At 45.5% G+C, this 16,933-nt stretch overlaps 1 protein-coding gene across 12 annotated transcripts in view; it reads left to right on the plus strand.

The window, feature by feature from the left end:
• Window positions 1-16,933, plus strand: part of CELF2 (CUGBP Elav-like family member 2) — a 558,667-nt gene that overhangs the window by 379,501 nt on the left and 162,233 nt on the right. For all 12 annotated transcript variants that reach the window (XM_055543532.1, XM_055543526.1, XM_055543529.1 and 9 more), the window contains one exon: window positions 14,430-14,626. In XM_055543532.1, coding sequence (XP_055399507.1) covers window positions 14,430-14,626 — 197 coding nt within the window. The remainder of the gene's footprint in view (window positions 1-14,429; window positions 14,627-16,933) is intronic.

Here is a 16,933-nt window from a genome sequence, read left to right on the forward strand (position 1 = left end):
ACACAACTTTTCAACTGAACAACAGCAACAATCCAAAGACAGGGTGTATAGAAGAGGATTTGAGCGGCCAGCTGTTCCTCGTGCAGAGGTGTAGCAGAAAGAATTGCCTTGCCCCAGAAAAGCATGGTTATGTAGTCAGCTGCAAAAAGGACCAAAGTTTGGACAGAAAAGAGCATCGTGACACTTTATTCAAGACCTTAGGGGTGCAGGGCGTGGGAGAAGACCTTGGGTATTCGGTTGTACGAGCTACTAAATAGTGAGAAATGTGAAGGCAGAGACTGTCTTACTCATCACTGTATACTGAGCACAGCGCCTGGCCCTCACTAAATAGTGGCTAAATAAGTGAAGAGAAGGTATGGTGGAAGGAGTGAAATAATACTGGGTACTGTGGCAGGGATCATTCAGAGAGTGTGAACTGTGGAGAAGAGTGTATAGTGCAGGTCTTCCTCATGTCTTCCTGTAAAGACTTTGATTTGCAAAATTGTCAACCTTTTAACTTTTCAAGGTCTTTAAGGATGTCCATGAAGAAGACATAAAACTTTTGTTCCGTTCTTAAATCATCTTTTGCAAATAAAAGGAAATGTGTTTTTCTTTCCATTTCTTTTCATGGTAGTGGTTGTTCAGTCACTAAGTCATGTCCGACTCTTTGTGACCCCATGGACTGCAGCATGCCAGATTTCTCTGTCCTTCACTGTCTTCCAGACTTGGCTGAGATTCATGTCCATTGAGTTGGTGATGCCATTCAACCATCTCATCCTCTGTCCCCCCCTTTACCTCGTGTCCTCAATCTTTCCCAGCATCAGGGTCTTTTCCAATGTGTTGACTCTTCACATCAGGTGGCCAAAGTATTGAAGCTTCAGCATCAGTCCTTCCAGTGAATATTCAGGTTTGACTTCCTTTAGGAATGACTGGTTTGATCTCTTTGCAGTCCAAGAGACTCTCAGGAGTCTTCTCCAACATCACAGTACGAAAGCATCAATTCTTTGGCGCTCAGCCTTCTTTATGGTCCACTCTCAACTCTGTACATGACTACTGGGAAAACCATAGCTTTGACTATATGGACCTTTGTTGGCAAAGTCTCTGCTTTTTAATGCACTTTGTAGGCTTGTCATACCTTTCCTTCCAGGGAGCAAGCGTCTTTTAATTTCATGGCTGCAGTCATCATCTGCAGTTGATTTTGGAGCCCTAGAAAAGAAAATCTGTCACTGTTTCCCTATTTTACTACCTATGAAATAATGGGATCAGATGTCATGATCTTAGTTTTCTTCATGTTAAGTTTTAAGCCAGCTTTTTCACTCTCCTCTTTCACCCTCATTGAGAGGCTCTTTCGTTCCGGTTGGCTTTCTGCCATTAGAATCTCAACCTTAACTGTGCTGCTGTTTTCCATTTCACCGTATCCGCTTGTTTTCAGAATGCATCCAATTTACAGAAATCCACAGTTGCCCTTTTTTTTTTTTTTTAATCTGATATACTTCCTCGTAAAATTTCAGGTGGTACATGTTTGGCTGTAGACTAGTCAAGGATGGTTCTGAATCCTGAATTCTAGTAATCCAGTTACAGCTTTTCAGCAGCCTAGAGTCGGGGACGGGAGGCCTGCCTTCTGTCCGGTCACCATGAGGTTGGATGCAGCATTTATATCTCTGGACCCCATGTCTTTCGCAGTCAGACTTAGTGAGTTGAGCTGTTGGCTTCCAGAAACAAAAGGGATTGCTTTAACCATATTTTAAGAAGAAATTCTCTCCTCTGCTGGATGAAATAAGATATTTTTGAATGTCAGCTAAAGCATCATTGCAGGCTGTGACTGGTACCTCATTTTCCCCAAAAAGCAGTGCTTACTTTATCTTTTTTATTTTTGTTCAACTTGACCCACCAAACTTAAGCCACTCCAGAGAGGTCTCTCCCCACTCTCTCTTAAATGTAGATAGATCGATATTTAATTTTTAATATTCTTTCCCAGGTTTTCTGACAGGTTATACGTATGCTAATAGAAATAAGCTTATTATTTGAAGCGCTGAGCTGCTCGTCACCGAAGCTTCATTAACACCGTTATCACCGCCTGACATTTATCTTATAATTTTCTGGAGCTAACTGTTGTGTCTCCATGGAAACCCAAATTGCAATTGAAACAAGTGTGGTAATAAAGGCATCCGCCGAGATTGACAGGGAGCAGAGCCTGGTTACGTCTGTTGATGGTTCCTTCCTACAGCTCAAGATCGAGATTCTGCGCTCAGGGGCATTGAGAATTCACTCCTGCGTCCCGTGTCCACCCTGGCTATGAATAGATGGCAAGTTCTACTGTGATCTCCCTGGTTCTCGTGTTGGTAATTAGGTCGCTCATTTTGACTGGCATCCTCCTGAGGTGTTACAAATAATGGATATAAAACTGACTGTGTTCCTCTTTGAAATCGAAGAGGAAATTCTTGCTGGATGCTTTTGTCTCTGAAATGTTGGCTGGGCCTTCTCTCAGCAACTTGCAGTACCCAAATGGGTCGCTTTCTGGGTAAGGGGAGCAACCACAGCCTTAGGTCATATGTTCCCTCTCAATACTGAAGAACCTGCGCTCTTTTCAGTTCACAACTTGCCATGAGTTTAGTTGGTGCCTCAAAGCAAGGAGTCATGGAACTGGAGTGGGTCCAGAGTGAATTAATCTGAAATTAATTTGATTCTGAAAGACTCCATCTGGCTGTGTTTGGGAAAGGCAGTTAGACAGATATATAAACAAATGATCATCTGTATTCATTGTGCCAGATGTAGTGTCAAAAAATGAAGAAATGGCTTTAAAAAAAATCAACGATGGGGAATTTTGATATGATGATATTCAGCCTCATGGAATAACAGCTTTTATAATTTTGCACATAATCCTATTTCTATTCTTATTTGTTTAGGAGGTTAGAGCTGATGGTTTGTTTTTTTAAAGAAAAAGGCAAATTAAATGTCAAAGCCTATTTTAATTGGTGATTTAAGATGATAAATGGAATTTATGACAGGTGGAGAGAGAGAGAGAAGACCTATAGATTTCCAAATCAGAATGTGGTATTCGGTATTGATTTCATCTTAGATGTGATTTAGAGTTTTAAAAGCTAGCAAAGTAGAATGTCATTTGGACTTTGTCTTTTGAAATGGAGTTTTGCAGCATGACATGCCAACATGTTTGTCTCATAGGGAGCCGTACGCAAAGAGCTGACATACGTACAATTCTGGAGGTCGTCTTCGAGTAATTACACAAACTTGGCAACGTTCTTTTTCCATTGTTTTAAGCAGACTATCAGAGAGGCAAGTATTTTGGATCGCTGTCTAGGAATTTAGTGCGATCCCTCTAAAACCTCTCATCGCCTTTTCTTATGTTGGGACAGAAAGATGCCAGAAAATTCATGGTTAGTCTCGTGAAGGGTGTCACAGTCCTCGCTCATATGGGCCCTCTTTTCCAATTCTCAAACTTCAAACATCATGTTTTGTGATTATCTTAAAGAGAAACAGTTAAAGTTGGCTGCTTGATTAGGGAACAAACAATTTACTTTGGAGAAACCACATCGCTCAAGGGAAACACCTCATCTTTGCTTCAGTCCCCACCCACGATTCTCTCACTTCTCCCAGCCAAAAAGGCAGGTAAAAAATTGAGCAGAAAATGTAAAGTTAAACCCCTTCCAGAGCCAAAGCGTCTCAGCAAAATAGGTTGCTGCATGTGACGACCGCAAATTAGGTGGTCCACAGATCTTGACTTCTGATGCTCACAGCCTTGTTAGAATGAGGAAGTAAAATCTCAACTTCCCAGAGCCCCCAGGGGAGGGAGTCAGTCTGATCAGCTGAGTTTGTAGTTGAGTTGAAAGCTTACCCTTGAGGGCAGTAGTTCTCTTTGTTGTCTTATTTGTGAAGGAATTCTTCTTAACAATAAATTATATATTTTCTTGCATTCTTAAAGAAAATTTATTGAGCATAAGGTGACCCTTTAGATGAGACAAGGATAGTCATTATGCAGATTAATTATTCTGCTGGGCAGCTGTCCTTGGGAACTCCTGAAGAATGTAAGTCAGCCCAGCTATCTACCAACATAAAACAGGAAATCTTTGAGGAATGGATTGGGAAGCTCCCCAGAGAGCTTAAGGGGCACAGGCATCAGGCTGGAAACCTTGTGAAATATGTTTTTGACTGCTCTGATGTTCTTTGTTTAAAAAAAAAAAATAAACTCTTACTTTTCTTTTTGTGCCACACAACTTGTGGGCTCTTAGTTTTCCCGGCTAGGGCTCGAACCCAAGCATTGGAAGCATGAAGTCTGCCAGGGAAGTCCTGATGTCCTGGGGTTGGTTGGTTTGTGTTTTTTTGGTATTCTGTTTTTGACATTTCACAATCATGTGAGTTGAAGGCGTTATCAGAAAAAAAGAAATACATCTGAACCTCATAAATGGCAAATGCACAGAAATACACAAATGGATTCTGATCTAAACTACAGTCATTAGTATGACGTAATTAGTTCTTATTAACCATCAGCTTCTGATTTTCCAGATCAGTGGAAGGAAAAGCAGCATTGCTGATCTCCCTGTTGATCCTCCAGCCTCTACTGCTGGCTGCATCCCTAAGGCAGGCATTCAGGACTTAAGTTGTATTCCTTGATCACACATCATTTATGACCAAGGAAGGTAGTCCAGAAGCAGATTGAGGAAAGAGCAGCCAGAGATTAAATTTTGCCATTGATAAATGGTGAAATGAATAATGAATGGAGATGATCAATATTTAACGGAAGGACAGATAGAGTTCTGAGTGCCAGGCAAACTCAAAGATCAGTGAAATCTTTGTGCCTTAGTCCAGAGTCGGAGAGCTCCCTTGAACGGTTTTGAAATTATTTTATTATCAGGGTGGTCAGAATTAGGTCAGTGGCTGCGCCAGAACAAGTGCACCTAGCGGGCATTTCGAGGAAAACAGGCCTGACTCGTAACTCATCGGTAATACATGTAGTGACCCCCAGATTCAGGACAGCAGTTCCAGATGGGGCACCGTGGTTCTCTATGATGGTGGTGATGAATTGTGTAGTGTGTGACTTAACGCCGACAACTTGTAAGACTTCTCGCTGTGTTGGATCTGTTCATTCAAAAGATACCCGTTGTACTGAAACTGAATGCAGGGCTCTGTGCTGGCCTTCTCTGAGCACTTTTATTTAGAGCTGCTGTCTGGCACCCAGCCCCTCTCCATCTCCCTTTCCTGCTTTATCATTTCTCCATTGAAATGCTTGCTTAGAAGATTTACTTAGTTAGCTTGTTTTACACCCTGTTCTAGACTAGAAGCTCCATAAAGGCAGTTGTACCTGATCTGATTCACTGTTTTATCCCTTGCACATTGAATAAGGCCTGAATAGCAGGTCACTTCAGGGTTGTATATTGAGGGAATGATTAAGACATCCGTGTCATTGGCAGTCCCACAGTCTCACCATGTGCCTGACTTGGGGCTCATTGATGGTTTCCGTAGGTTGGACAGTCAGAGAATGGGCAGGCTTGGGCTGGCGGTCACCCTGTGTCACATGCATGATCGAAGACATTATTCCTGGTCTCAGATTTGGGGTGGGGCAGGGGGCAGATTGAGGCAGTAAGAAAACAGGGAAGTTGAATGTGAAACCCAGCTGGACAAAAGGAAGACGGGAAGAGGTTATTTGTAGAGGCGCTGAGCTCGAGGTAGTGCCGGCCCTTCTGCTGACTGTCTCTAGAGACGGTCAGGTGGGAGGGTTGAATGGACGAGCCCAGGGGGCGTGATAGTGAGTGACAGGCCGGCTGGAGGGGTGACCCCAGAGGAGCTAGGCCAGAGTGAAGAGTGGCGCTGGAAGGGCCTCATGGACAGAACCGGCTCCCAGTTCCTTGGAGCAGAGGTGGGACCCTGTGCCGTCCCCGCCCTGGTGTGGGTCAGCAGAGCAGGTGATGGCCATCCAGTTGTGGGTCCGTGTGACACTGTCTCTAGGCTCCGGTCCCTCGTCTCAGATGCAGGGGGAGGGGAGGGGGGACCCTGAGCCACGTTCTCTCCAGGCCCAGCTTCCTTGCTGCAGTGGTTTTCTTTCCGTCTCATTGCCAACTCAAGGAACAGTACAGCTTGTCACCCTGTGGCTCTCATTATTGAAGACTCCCCTGGCAAACTGGACCACGAGGATGGAATGTGGTCACAATGCTGAATGCCAGGCCCCATGGCCAGATGAGTCCCTGTGGCTGGCTGACCATGAACCCTTACGTACCCTCTCCTCTGGGCCTCAGGCTCTGTGGTTTGGTTCTGTATTATACATATGGCTGGTTCTTCTCAGTGGCTACTGGTGGCTTAAAGGCATAAGTTACACGTTTCCATTCTCTCTTCTTTAGATCCAGCACCATTCCTGACCTACACGGCACCTGTGTATGTCAACACCTATGTAATAAAAGGAAAGAAAAGGGCCTTGTGTGTGAATAACTCTCAGGGGAGGGGAAGGGGGCAACATCCCACCAAGGTGAACCCTCCACTTCTACCATCAGTATTTCTTCAGTGGACGGAGGGTGTTGTAAACCTGACCTGATTGCATTCTTTCTCTCACACAAGTCAGTCGAGGCGAAATATTGTAGCCAGTGGTGGAAGCAGGAGTTATTTGCCTTGGAAAGCACAGTCACTGAATCCCAGCTACAGGTACCAGGCACCAGGTCTGTTCTGTGTGGTCACCATGTTTTCATCATTTGCTGCCAGAATGTGAATATGGGAGACATTTTAGGTAAAAATCAGTGTTCACTTTGGGAAGTTCAGACCATTGTTGAGTTATCCCCCACCTCTTGTCTTCATTTCGTAATGATTCATGTTTCACTTAATTGATGTGGGGCCAAGCCAATGTCTTCTCCATCATCCAGAAGGGCCACTTGCAAATAGTTGCCCATGCCCACAGGTGGCTTCGTCAGCATTTAGCCATGGGCGGGTGAATCAGCCTGGAAGGGTACCCAGAAGGGGTGTGCGGCCCAAGCCAGCACACCCCCTCCCTCACCTCTGTTGGCTTATCCAGAACATTGACCCCTGCCCCTGGAGGGGGAGGATTAATTAATGTGAGCTCCAGCAGCATTTGGAAAACGTGAAGCCCGATATAAATCTTCTGCGTGATGATTATTTCCCTGTTGCCATTTCTAAAGGTTCATCTACAAACTCTCCCTGTACAAATCCCTTCTGCTCTGCAGTCCACAGAACTCTTTCTGATAAATCCCTGAGGACAGTGAGCTCCCTGGGCCAGGGCTGTCCAGAGCTGATACCCAACTGCCTTCCCAGCGAGGGCGGTCATGTGTTCAGACTCCAGGGACCCCCTGGATGTCGCCACATTTGCTTCTTTGTGGGGCTTTTCCAGCTTTCTGCTTTTTACCAGCAGTCCAGTTGAGATAAGCTAGTAAGGTCTCCCTTTTCCTTGGTGAGTCCATATGCCCGTGTTGTGCAGTTTTCTGCCGGAATGGTTTCCCGCCAGTCAGGATTGCGCTTCATCCTGGTAATTGAATGTACAGCTTTTAGACCTGCTGAATCCACATACAATCCTGCACTGACTCCAGCCATCCAGTGGAACACCCGTCACAAGTGCGTGCTTTCCCTGTGAATGAAATCAGTGTCCTGTCCACTCTTAATAAATTGTTTCTTTTCAAATTTTGTCAAAGCCCAGGGGTGAACATTGTACATGTGGTTATACTTGTAGGAAACTTGGACTTTTCTTCAGAGGAGCACAAACTGATTTATTTACAATTTGGAGAAAGGCTTTGCCTTCTTCAACGATGCTGGGTATTATTTGATCCATTTGATTTTCTGTGAATTTGCCAGTCCTGTCTGCAGAAGTTTCACCTCCAAGACTGAGGGCCCCGTCCTGTTACTGGTGAGGCCACTGCGGGGCCCTCTTCTGTAATTGGTGGACAGGAAACTCACAAAGCTTCAGCTGCACATGAGAAATGATATCAGACCCTTCCAAGTAAATATGGGAGTGGCCATGGTTTCATCGTCCGATGCTGAGAAAACTGATACCCAGAGAGTTTTGTTAGGTCTGCCAGAATCTTCCAGCCATCCAGCATCTCCCTGAGTGAGATGCAGCTGTGTCGGTCCACGGGCAGAGGTGCTCTGTTGAAAGACAGTCACAGAAGATGGAGGTGTTCTTCATGGCAACCCTAAAGTGGTGTGTTTTCAAAGGGAGCTGCAGTTCGCAGAACTCGAGGCTGGATGACGGCTGATGCCTCTTCCTAAAGGGAGAGGTTAGGTTTAGAGCAGAGGGTCACGGGTGCAGGACCAGTCTCTGATGCGTTCCCCCGGAGAGTGGCATGAGAAAGACCTGATGATGTAGCCCGCGCACCATGCTGCCAGTCCATCAAGGAGAGAATTCTGCTCTTAAACAATAAGCCACAGCAAGAGGGACAGTGTAGAAGGCTGAGTCTCGCACTGTCCCGTTCCCCACCAGGAAGCCCCAGGCCCATTGCCAAGCGCTTCCTGCTTGTGCCTCACACAGCTCAGCCTTGGGCACTTTCCTCCAGTCACCACACAAAGCCTGTTTCTCCAAGGGCTATTACTTAAGTATGAGGATATTAAAAAGTGGTCCCTCGGCCCTTTAAAGGAGCAGCCTGTCCACTGACTGCAAGGATGGGGCAGCAGTTGGGATGCCAAGCAGACCTGGCACAAGTTGAGAGAAAGGATGCTCCGGGGGCGGCCCCGAGCCACCAGCCACTTGCAGAATCAGAGAAGCAAAGAGCCATATGGGGACCATGGCGTCTCTTTGTTTTACACGTAAGGAAACTGAGTGGTTACTCAATTACCTTGGGATCTCGCTGTTAAAGTTAATGCTGAGCCAAGACAAGAGCCCAGGCAGGCTGGCCGGTCCACTGCCGACTGACTTAACAACTTCTGGGTGACTCAAGCATTGGTATCGTATTCCTGGCCCCTCATTTCTCTTTACCCGAAACAACTTCCTGATGAAATGTTTTGGTGAATCTCAACTCTCTATTTGTCTTTAGAAAATAAACCACTCACATTTACATTTATTTAAGTTCATTAAAGTAGAATTTTGAAATTCGGTTTTTCAGTTGCAGTAACTTCAAGTGTGCAGTAGCCACATGTAACCCATGGTTACCATATTGGATTGTGTAGGCTCCATTCCCATCATGGCACACAGTTGGCCGCACTGATACAGGAAGTCCCAAGGAACAAAAAAAAGTAAGATGGATAAAAAACTATGGAGCAATAAAACTGTTAGTAACTGCGAAGGAGATTAGGCTTCCCAGGTGGCTCAGTGGTTAAGAATCTGCCTGCCAAGCAGGAGATGCACATTCCATCCCTGGGTCGGGAAGATCCCCTGGAGAAGAAAATGGCAACCCACTGCAGTATTTTTGCCTGGGAAATCCCATGGACAGAGGAGCTTGGTGGGCAACAGTCCATGGGGTCGCAAAAGAGCTGAACATGACAGTGACTAAGCAACAACAACCAAGGAGATTTGCTAATTTTATCCAAAGTTTTTCCAAGGCAAGGCATCTTCCTGTGTTGTTTTCAGGTTGGTATATTTTCTGACGGTGGCATTTTATTTCCTTTTTTCAACTTTTATAAAATTATTTATAGCCACTTGGGATTTCTCGTACCCGTTTTGTAAGTTTGTTATTCTTTCTTTTGTATAGATAAGGGAGATATAATACAGAAAGTTGCTGTCCAAGGAACAAGATAAAATAATAGAAGTTATCGTTTATTTTGTTTGCATTCTCCAAAAAGAAGCCTGCATTCCCTGGGCTTCATAAAAGCTTGCATCCTGGAGTTAATAACAATAATAAGAATGCATTGAATCAGTTATTATAATGTCTGTAATATTTTGCTACTTAGAGGAACCTCAGAAGATTTTGCATATCCTCTGTTGATCTAGTTCTCTCTACTCGAAAATAGAGTAGGGAAGTAGGTCAGTGCCAGCACTTAAAGCAGAGAGTAAGCACTATCATTTTTCCCCCCAACATCATCATATTTTCATCTTGGCTCTGAGATCAATATCACCAGTGCCTGCTGGCTTAGTGCCCTCCAACTTGTGGTCCAATTCCATGTGGCACCTGGCCTGGAGGAACCTTACGTGGCTCTTTGCCAAGAGCAAAAGTAGAATTGACACCCAGGATAGTATCGTAGTTTGTAGGTAGCAGAGATGTATGGGCTTGTGTCTCAGGCCTGCCAGCGGCCACTGAGTCCACAGGAAACATCACCCTCAAGAAACCCAGATCATAGACTATTAAGCAGTAACTGTTGGCCTTTGTTACTGTGTCCGGATTCTGTGTACTGTGTTCAGATTCTGCAGACACCTCTTCTTAGCAGTGTGACATTGGAAAAGTCACTTTACCTCTATGACTCTCAGTTGCTTCATTTCCAAATTGAGGATAATAATTTCATCTTTGTGTAGCTGTTGTGGTTCTCTTGTGTCCTGTACCTGGAAAAGTTGTTTGGCAAAGAGTAAGCTGTCAATAAATCTTTGAATTAGAAGCTGATTCCTGCCCTGTGCTGGGGGCCGAGGATCGCTAGGGAGGGTGGGAAGGGAGCTAGTCTAATTTCCTAAGTCTGAGATCAGATTGCAATAAATAGAAGGTGTTACTAAGAGTCTTAGTGAGATTTGGGGTATCTGTTCCCATAATTACCCTTCTTTGTAGATCGAATTGATTTCCCTGTGGCCTCTGGCAAGTACCGCGAAAGGTTTAACTGTCACACACATGATTTCTGGCTTCCTTAGAAGTATCAGCGCTTATAGCCCCATGAGGACAAAAGAGTCAGTAAGTCTTCTATAGAGATGAATATCAGACGGGAAGAAAGTTGAAAGTCCAAAGGAGGAGGAGCTCATGTGTTAGAACTAAGTTACCCAGGCTCCTGATAACATACCATCGGGATCCAGGGCATGGGATTCAGCAACACAGGGGTCATCAATGGGATAGGACCACTGATGCTTCGATCAGGAAGATGTGCCTTTGCTGTGAGTTTGTGTAACAGGTAGACATTGTTGGACTTAGTTAATGGATAGTCATGCTCTTAGCATTTGATGCAAACCTTTGAAACATTTGTATGCAAAATGGCCAGGTAGTGGGAAGGATTCAGATATGGAGGAGAGGTGCTCATTCATGGGATCCTGTGGGAGTAGAAAGGGAGGCAGTCTCCGGAGTTGGAGACGCTTTGTATGATTATGGAGAAAGTATGGGTTGTAATATAGTCTTAATAGACTCTGAAGTTCCGTACTTTGCACCCTGATTCTCACACACCAAAAGAGGAAAGATGTGTGTATATGTGTGTTAGTGCTGCCTTTTATCTGGCAGCGTGATCCCAGGGAACCAATAGGTCTTGCTCTTGGCCTTGTCTTCTCATAGATTTTCCACAAGCTGTTCACTCACAGCCCAAAACAGACCTTATACAATACTTGGCCACATGATGGTTTAGAAATACTCTGTGCTTTGGAGCCCATTGGGCCTGTGTTCAAATTCTGCTTCTACAATGTATAAACTGGTAATCTTAGAAAAGGAAATTATTTCTTAGATATCTGCATCTGAAAAATTTCTCAAAGCAATGGTAAAAGGATTAGATAATACATGTAAAGCACCTAGCATGGTGTCTGGCCTAGAATCGCTCACTGAAAGATGCCTATTATTATTACTTAGGATATGAACTGTGTTTGAGTCCACACTAGGAAAAACTTTGGATTGAAAAGTAGACGTGCAGTGGTCACTCATTTCTAGTGCTTCACAAGTGCACAGAAAAGATTAACAGTGGGAACAGGTGACACCCAGTAGACACTTTGAACTTGGGGCCACATCCTGTAGTTAGCACATGGCTCAACAGAGGTGAAGTCTGTTGTTTCCATCTTACAGATGAAGAGTCTGAGGCCCAGAGCGGCACAGTTAGGAAATGATAGTGCCAGGATTCAAACCTTAAGTGCCAACCCCCACCGGCATCAGGACCCAAGAGGTCTAAAGGCATCCGTGAAGGATGACTGAGGGGCAGGGATTTTAAATACACACTCACCAACATAAAGACCAAAAGGTGAAGCATAAGCCCCTCTTCACGGTGTCTCTCCCTATGCGCCCCAGGGAGTGTGTATTTATTTATTTATTTTGGGAAAGTAGAAATGGGCCCTTGTTTGGAGACCCATGAAAGAACACTTGCTGTAGAATCCTAAGTTGAGGTATAAGGACCAGTGTGCTGCCACCTGGTCCGTCTGTTGTGTTAACTCTGTTCAGAGGAGATGCAGGAGCCCCATTTTCTGAACTTCCGTTCTCTGTTAGCTGGGACCTGTGGCAACACCTTCCTCTTTTCATTCTAGCTGATTGTCAACAGCGGTAACCACAGGCCCTTCCTGTCCCAGAAATAAGTCTTGCCACACTCTCAGCTCTCAACGAGCTGTGAGCGCTACATTCTGTTCTGCGTGGGGCTCTGCCACCTCCTCCTTGCCAGAGTCAGCCCTGTGGGGTTAAAAGTGTTTATTGAATTCCCGGAGGGCAATTTGAAAAGCAGTCGAGGTGCATGGGAAGAAGATAAACGCTCCAGCTCTAATATAAACAAGCGTTACATTACACCTAAATTGTTGAAGGAAGGTTTTGTGCTCAATATTGTATTCAGTAGAACATTTTTTTTTTTTATATAACAATAAGGTTGATTAGAGAAAGCTCTGAAAGTGCTTTCAAGTTAGTCTGATTGTTTATCTCAAGGATTAAAGAAAAAAAAATAGAGTGGTAAATTGGGGGATAAGGAGAAATAGAAATTGAAGCCAGGACCTAGTTGAAGAGTATTTACCGTCGTTTTCCTCTCTGGATTAAACTGAATTCAGAATTTCTCCTTTCCGTAAGTTTTACTGCTGCTGTTTGTTAGCCATCAGTGTCTTTTTTTTTTCCCCCAAGGGCTCAGGACTAACCTAGTTTTGCAGCAAATTTAAGGTGCTCTGAGGGGTTTTGACTGAAATAAAGAAACCTACTTAAGATCTTTGAAAACCTTCTTACTGTTACCCTAGGCTACAGTGAAGAGAACATTTTCAGTGAAGCTTTAGTCCATGTGGCCATTTCTTGACCTTTCTGCCTCCTGGGCTAGAGGCTGGGGTTGGGGGGCAGTCATGAACATGGCTCTGTAGGTTCTGTGTGTGCTGAATTTAAGTGCATTTTATATGTTTTCACAGACTGAGGATTAGTACTGCAAATCAGTGCTGCTCAAGGCAGTCAGCCTTGTCACTTGGCAGAGTAGGTGGCTTTAGGGTGCATTGGGGGGGGCGGGGGATGAAAAGAGTATGTGGCTTTGCTTTATTATTTACTGCAGCTTAAACGGTGGAGGGATCCAAGCAAATATAAATGCCTTCATCATCCTTTTACGTGTTAGTGACTAGAATTGCAGGTTCTAAACAGGCATTCTCTCTTTCAAATGAGGGTTTTGGAAACCAGCATTAAGGAAGATTGATATGTAAAAGCTTATGGTCTTTGCTCTTTGTATCAGCCCCAGATATTTATTGAAGCTGGGAGAAGGAAAGGCAGACTTTACTCTTTTCTCTCCCAAACGTGTGGTTGTTTAGAACTCAAGTGCAACATCTGGATGTCAGATATACAGAGAGCAATTTATGGAGTGTGAAAGATTTGAAATATTCAGTGTCCTTTAGCGGGAACTCAACTTTCTGGGACTGCTTTTTTTTTTCCCCCTCCTATCACAAAGCAGGCAATTCTGAGATCGCCTTTGCCTCTCTGAATTAAAGCCTTTGTGCCCCGGTCCCATAAACAATGTGCTTTTTAAACGGGAGCCCTCCTCCCCGCCAGGGCCCTTTTCTCCAGCGTGGGCAGCCAATCGGGTGCACCCAGCCGCATTGCTGGAGCACTTTCTCTTCTGAGCAGCAACAACGTACTAATTTGATGCACACATGGATGCCTCGCGCGCTCTGCAAATTCATCACCAGCATCTTGCATTAGTCATCTGACGGACTGCCAAGTGTTTCATTTTCTTTTCATGTGACTTTATTATTACCACCTCTCCCCTGTCTTCCAAAAACCTTCCAAAAGGGGTGGAGGGCGGGGTGGTGGGAAAAGCAGCAGAAACCCAACCTTGCCTTTCTTTCCACATGAGAGCCAGTGTGAGACTGATAACGCTGCGGATGCGTTGATGGCAGCCTCGCGGAGCGAGACCTGCACTTAACTTGCAGCTGCCTCCCGAGCCGGGTTTCAAGATGTCCACGCCCCGGGTGACACCCGGTGGGGCGCTGCCCCGGGCTCGGGCGGCGGTGCCGAACAGCAGCCTGCAGTGAGAGCCCGCGCCGCGGCCGCCGAGGAGCAACCTAATGGTGCCTGTGCTTTGTTTTAGTTCATCACATTTCCACGACTCATTAGGCACTTTGCCCCGTGCTCCTCTTCCTCCTCCTTCCGCCTCCCCGCCCCCACCCCACCCCCGATTTTTTGTCTTCCTGTCCCTCACCCTGCAGCCCTAACTCTGGCTCCTGCTTCCCTTTTTGACAGTAACGGCACAGCCAACAAGATGAACGGCGCTTTGGATCACTCAGACCAACCAGACCCAGATGCCATTAAGATGTTTGTCGGACAGATCCCCCGGTCCTGGTCAGAAAAGGAGCTGAAAGAACTTTTTGAGCCTTACGGAGCCGTCTACCAGATCAACGTCCTCCGGGACCGGAGTCAGAACCCTCCCCAGAGTAAAGGTACAGACAGCAGGGCGCTCGCGCACGGGTTAGGGGCGTGCAGTCCAGGCCTGCGGGGGTTGGGGTGGGGGTCCTGGTTATTTACGGGAAGGGAGGAGGGTGAGAAAGACCCGCCCCGCTGCCCCTGTGCCCCGTGGCCAACGGGCTCCTCCCAGCGCCCCTGCCTGCCTCCCGGACAGGTGGACCAGCTGGCCTCAGATGCAGGGAGGGAGGAGCAGGGGGCGGCCGCGCCTCTCTCCAGGCGCGTGATTCCTCCCTGAGGTCACTTTCTAGGCAGCGCAGGCTCTTCTGGGCAGAGTGGCTGGCCTCCCAGAGGAATAGTGTTTCTTAGCCTTGCATTTCAGGAGCTCTTTCTACCCACCCCCCCCCCCCCCCCACTTTTCTGTTACTGCCCATGTAATTACAATTGCATTTCACTTTTCCGTAGCCTGTGGGGATCTTGAAGTACCCTATAAACAGCAATAAGCACTGGCGTAAGGAATAAAGGGTACACTTCTAGGAGGGACATTAATTCTTGGGGTCTAGATGGAGATCATTAAATGAAGTGTGCCTTTGGGGAGAGGGAAGTAGCACCCTAGTGGCCTGAAATAGTTAGCGCACCTTCAGAAATGCTTGTGGTTTACGCCCTTAAGCAGTGGTAAGATTCACGTGTGCAATCTGGAGGCTGTCATTGCCTCCATTTTAAGATGAGGGTGATGGGGAGGGAGGCACCATTCTTAAATAGAGGCTGGAAACGTCTGTCCAGGTTGAAGCTTCTGGATATTGGAGTCACCCATTGTGAGCTCTGTGTAGAAATGAATTTACAGTATCTCCTCTGCTGCTGCCATCTGTTCTCTGTCCATGTTTTAACCTCACTTCGATAATTGTTTCTCTCTTTTGGATCTTTTGGTCTTCCTACCCAGGGCTCCTCCATCTCTTTGTGAGTATCACAGTTGCTGTTTCCCTGCACCTCGGTACTTCTGTCTAGCTTGTTATCTTTTTTCTCTGCTTCCTCTTATAAGAGGTCCTGTAAGCTCAATGTATGGCTTGTGCACACACTTTAGTTGAACACAGGAACGTCAGCCCATTCTCGTCTCTGAGCCTCTTCCTTACTGTCAAGGCAAAGGGCTACTAAGTCATTGTTGGAACTCTGACGTTCTGAGTCCGAGAAACGTTGGGCCATCTCTTGTTCCCTGTAGATGCTGAGGTCTGATAGGACTTTTGGGAAATGTTCGAGAAATTTTGAAACCCCTTGTTGTTGCTGTTCAGTCGTTCAGTCATGTCTGACTCTGTGACCCCATGGACTGCAGCATGCCAGGCTTCCCATTCATCACCATCTCCCAGAGCTTGTTCAAACTCATGTCCATTGAGTGGGTGATGCCATCCAACCATCTTGTCTTCTTTTGTCCCCTTCACCTCCTGCCTTCAATCTTTCCCAGCATCAGGGTCTTTTCCAGTGAGTCAGCTCTTTGCATCAGGTGGCCAAAGTAAAACCCCTAGATCATATCTATTTTATAAAGGTGAACAGGCATGCCTTCAGATTATGTTTATAGGACTCTCCTTTTCTATCTCAAAAACTGTCATGTAACACCAAGAGTGTTTTCAAAAGAATGTATAGAAGAATTTTGTCACCACATACTTGATTGTCCCATAATTTGAAAAATATAAATTAGGTATCCCAAAGTCAAGAGGGTTAAAAATATCACAAATAGGGCATATCCCTAATATTGATCATATTTCTAAACTCTTTACTGACATATTTCCCAAATGGAAAAGACTAGAATGTGTTTTAATATTTTTACAGTGTCCAAAGACAGTCTAATGCATGGGCTGAAGCTGAGGACTCAGCTAAGAAGGGCCCTCCCACCTTCTGGAATAGCCCCCACAGAAAACTAGGCTGTCGGCAGTAAACCGGTGCTTGGGAGTCAGTAACCACAGTTCATCCTTGACTAGGAAAACGTGCCTGCAAATTTCAGTTTATTCAGCATTTTTCGAAATGACTTCTGACACAATGATCAAAGCTTTATTGTTACAACACCTGGTTACGTGCCTTTTAGCTTTTGATCACACGTTTCCTACTTTAGCCAAGAAGACCTTTCTCTAAGTCAAGTAAGTGTCTGTGCCTGGCCTAGTTCTTATACTATTTGCTCTCTTTTCCTCCATGTTCCTCTGAGCAGTATCTTTACCAGGCTATATTTGTGACTTTATATTTTAACTTCATTCACTCAGTCTTATAACTGACTTCATTAAAATAGTTTGCATCAGCCCACAGTCTTGGAGAGAAAGGGAGACCTGGTAAGGGGACTTACTTTTTTTTCAGCCCATGCT

The sequence above is a fragment of the Bubalus kerabau genome, chromosome 13 (assembly GCF_029407905.1).
Source record: "Bubalus kerabau isolate K-KA32 ecotype Philippines breed swamp buffalo chromosome 13, PCC_UOA_SB_1v2, whole genome shotgun sequence".
In the NCBI taxonomy this organism is placed as follows: Eukaryota; Metazoa; Chordata; class Mammalia; order Artiodactyla; family Bovidae; genus Bubalus; species Bubalus kerabau.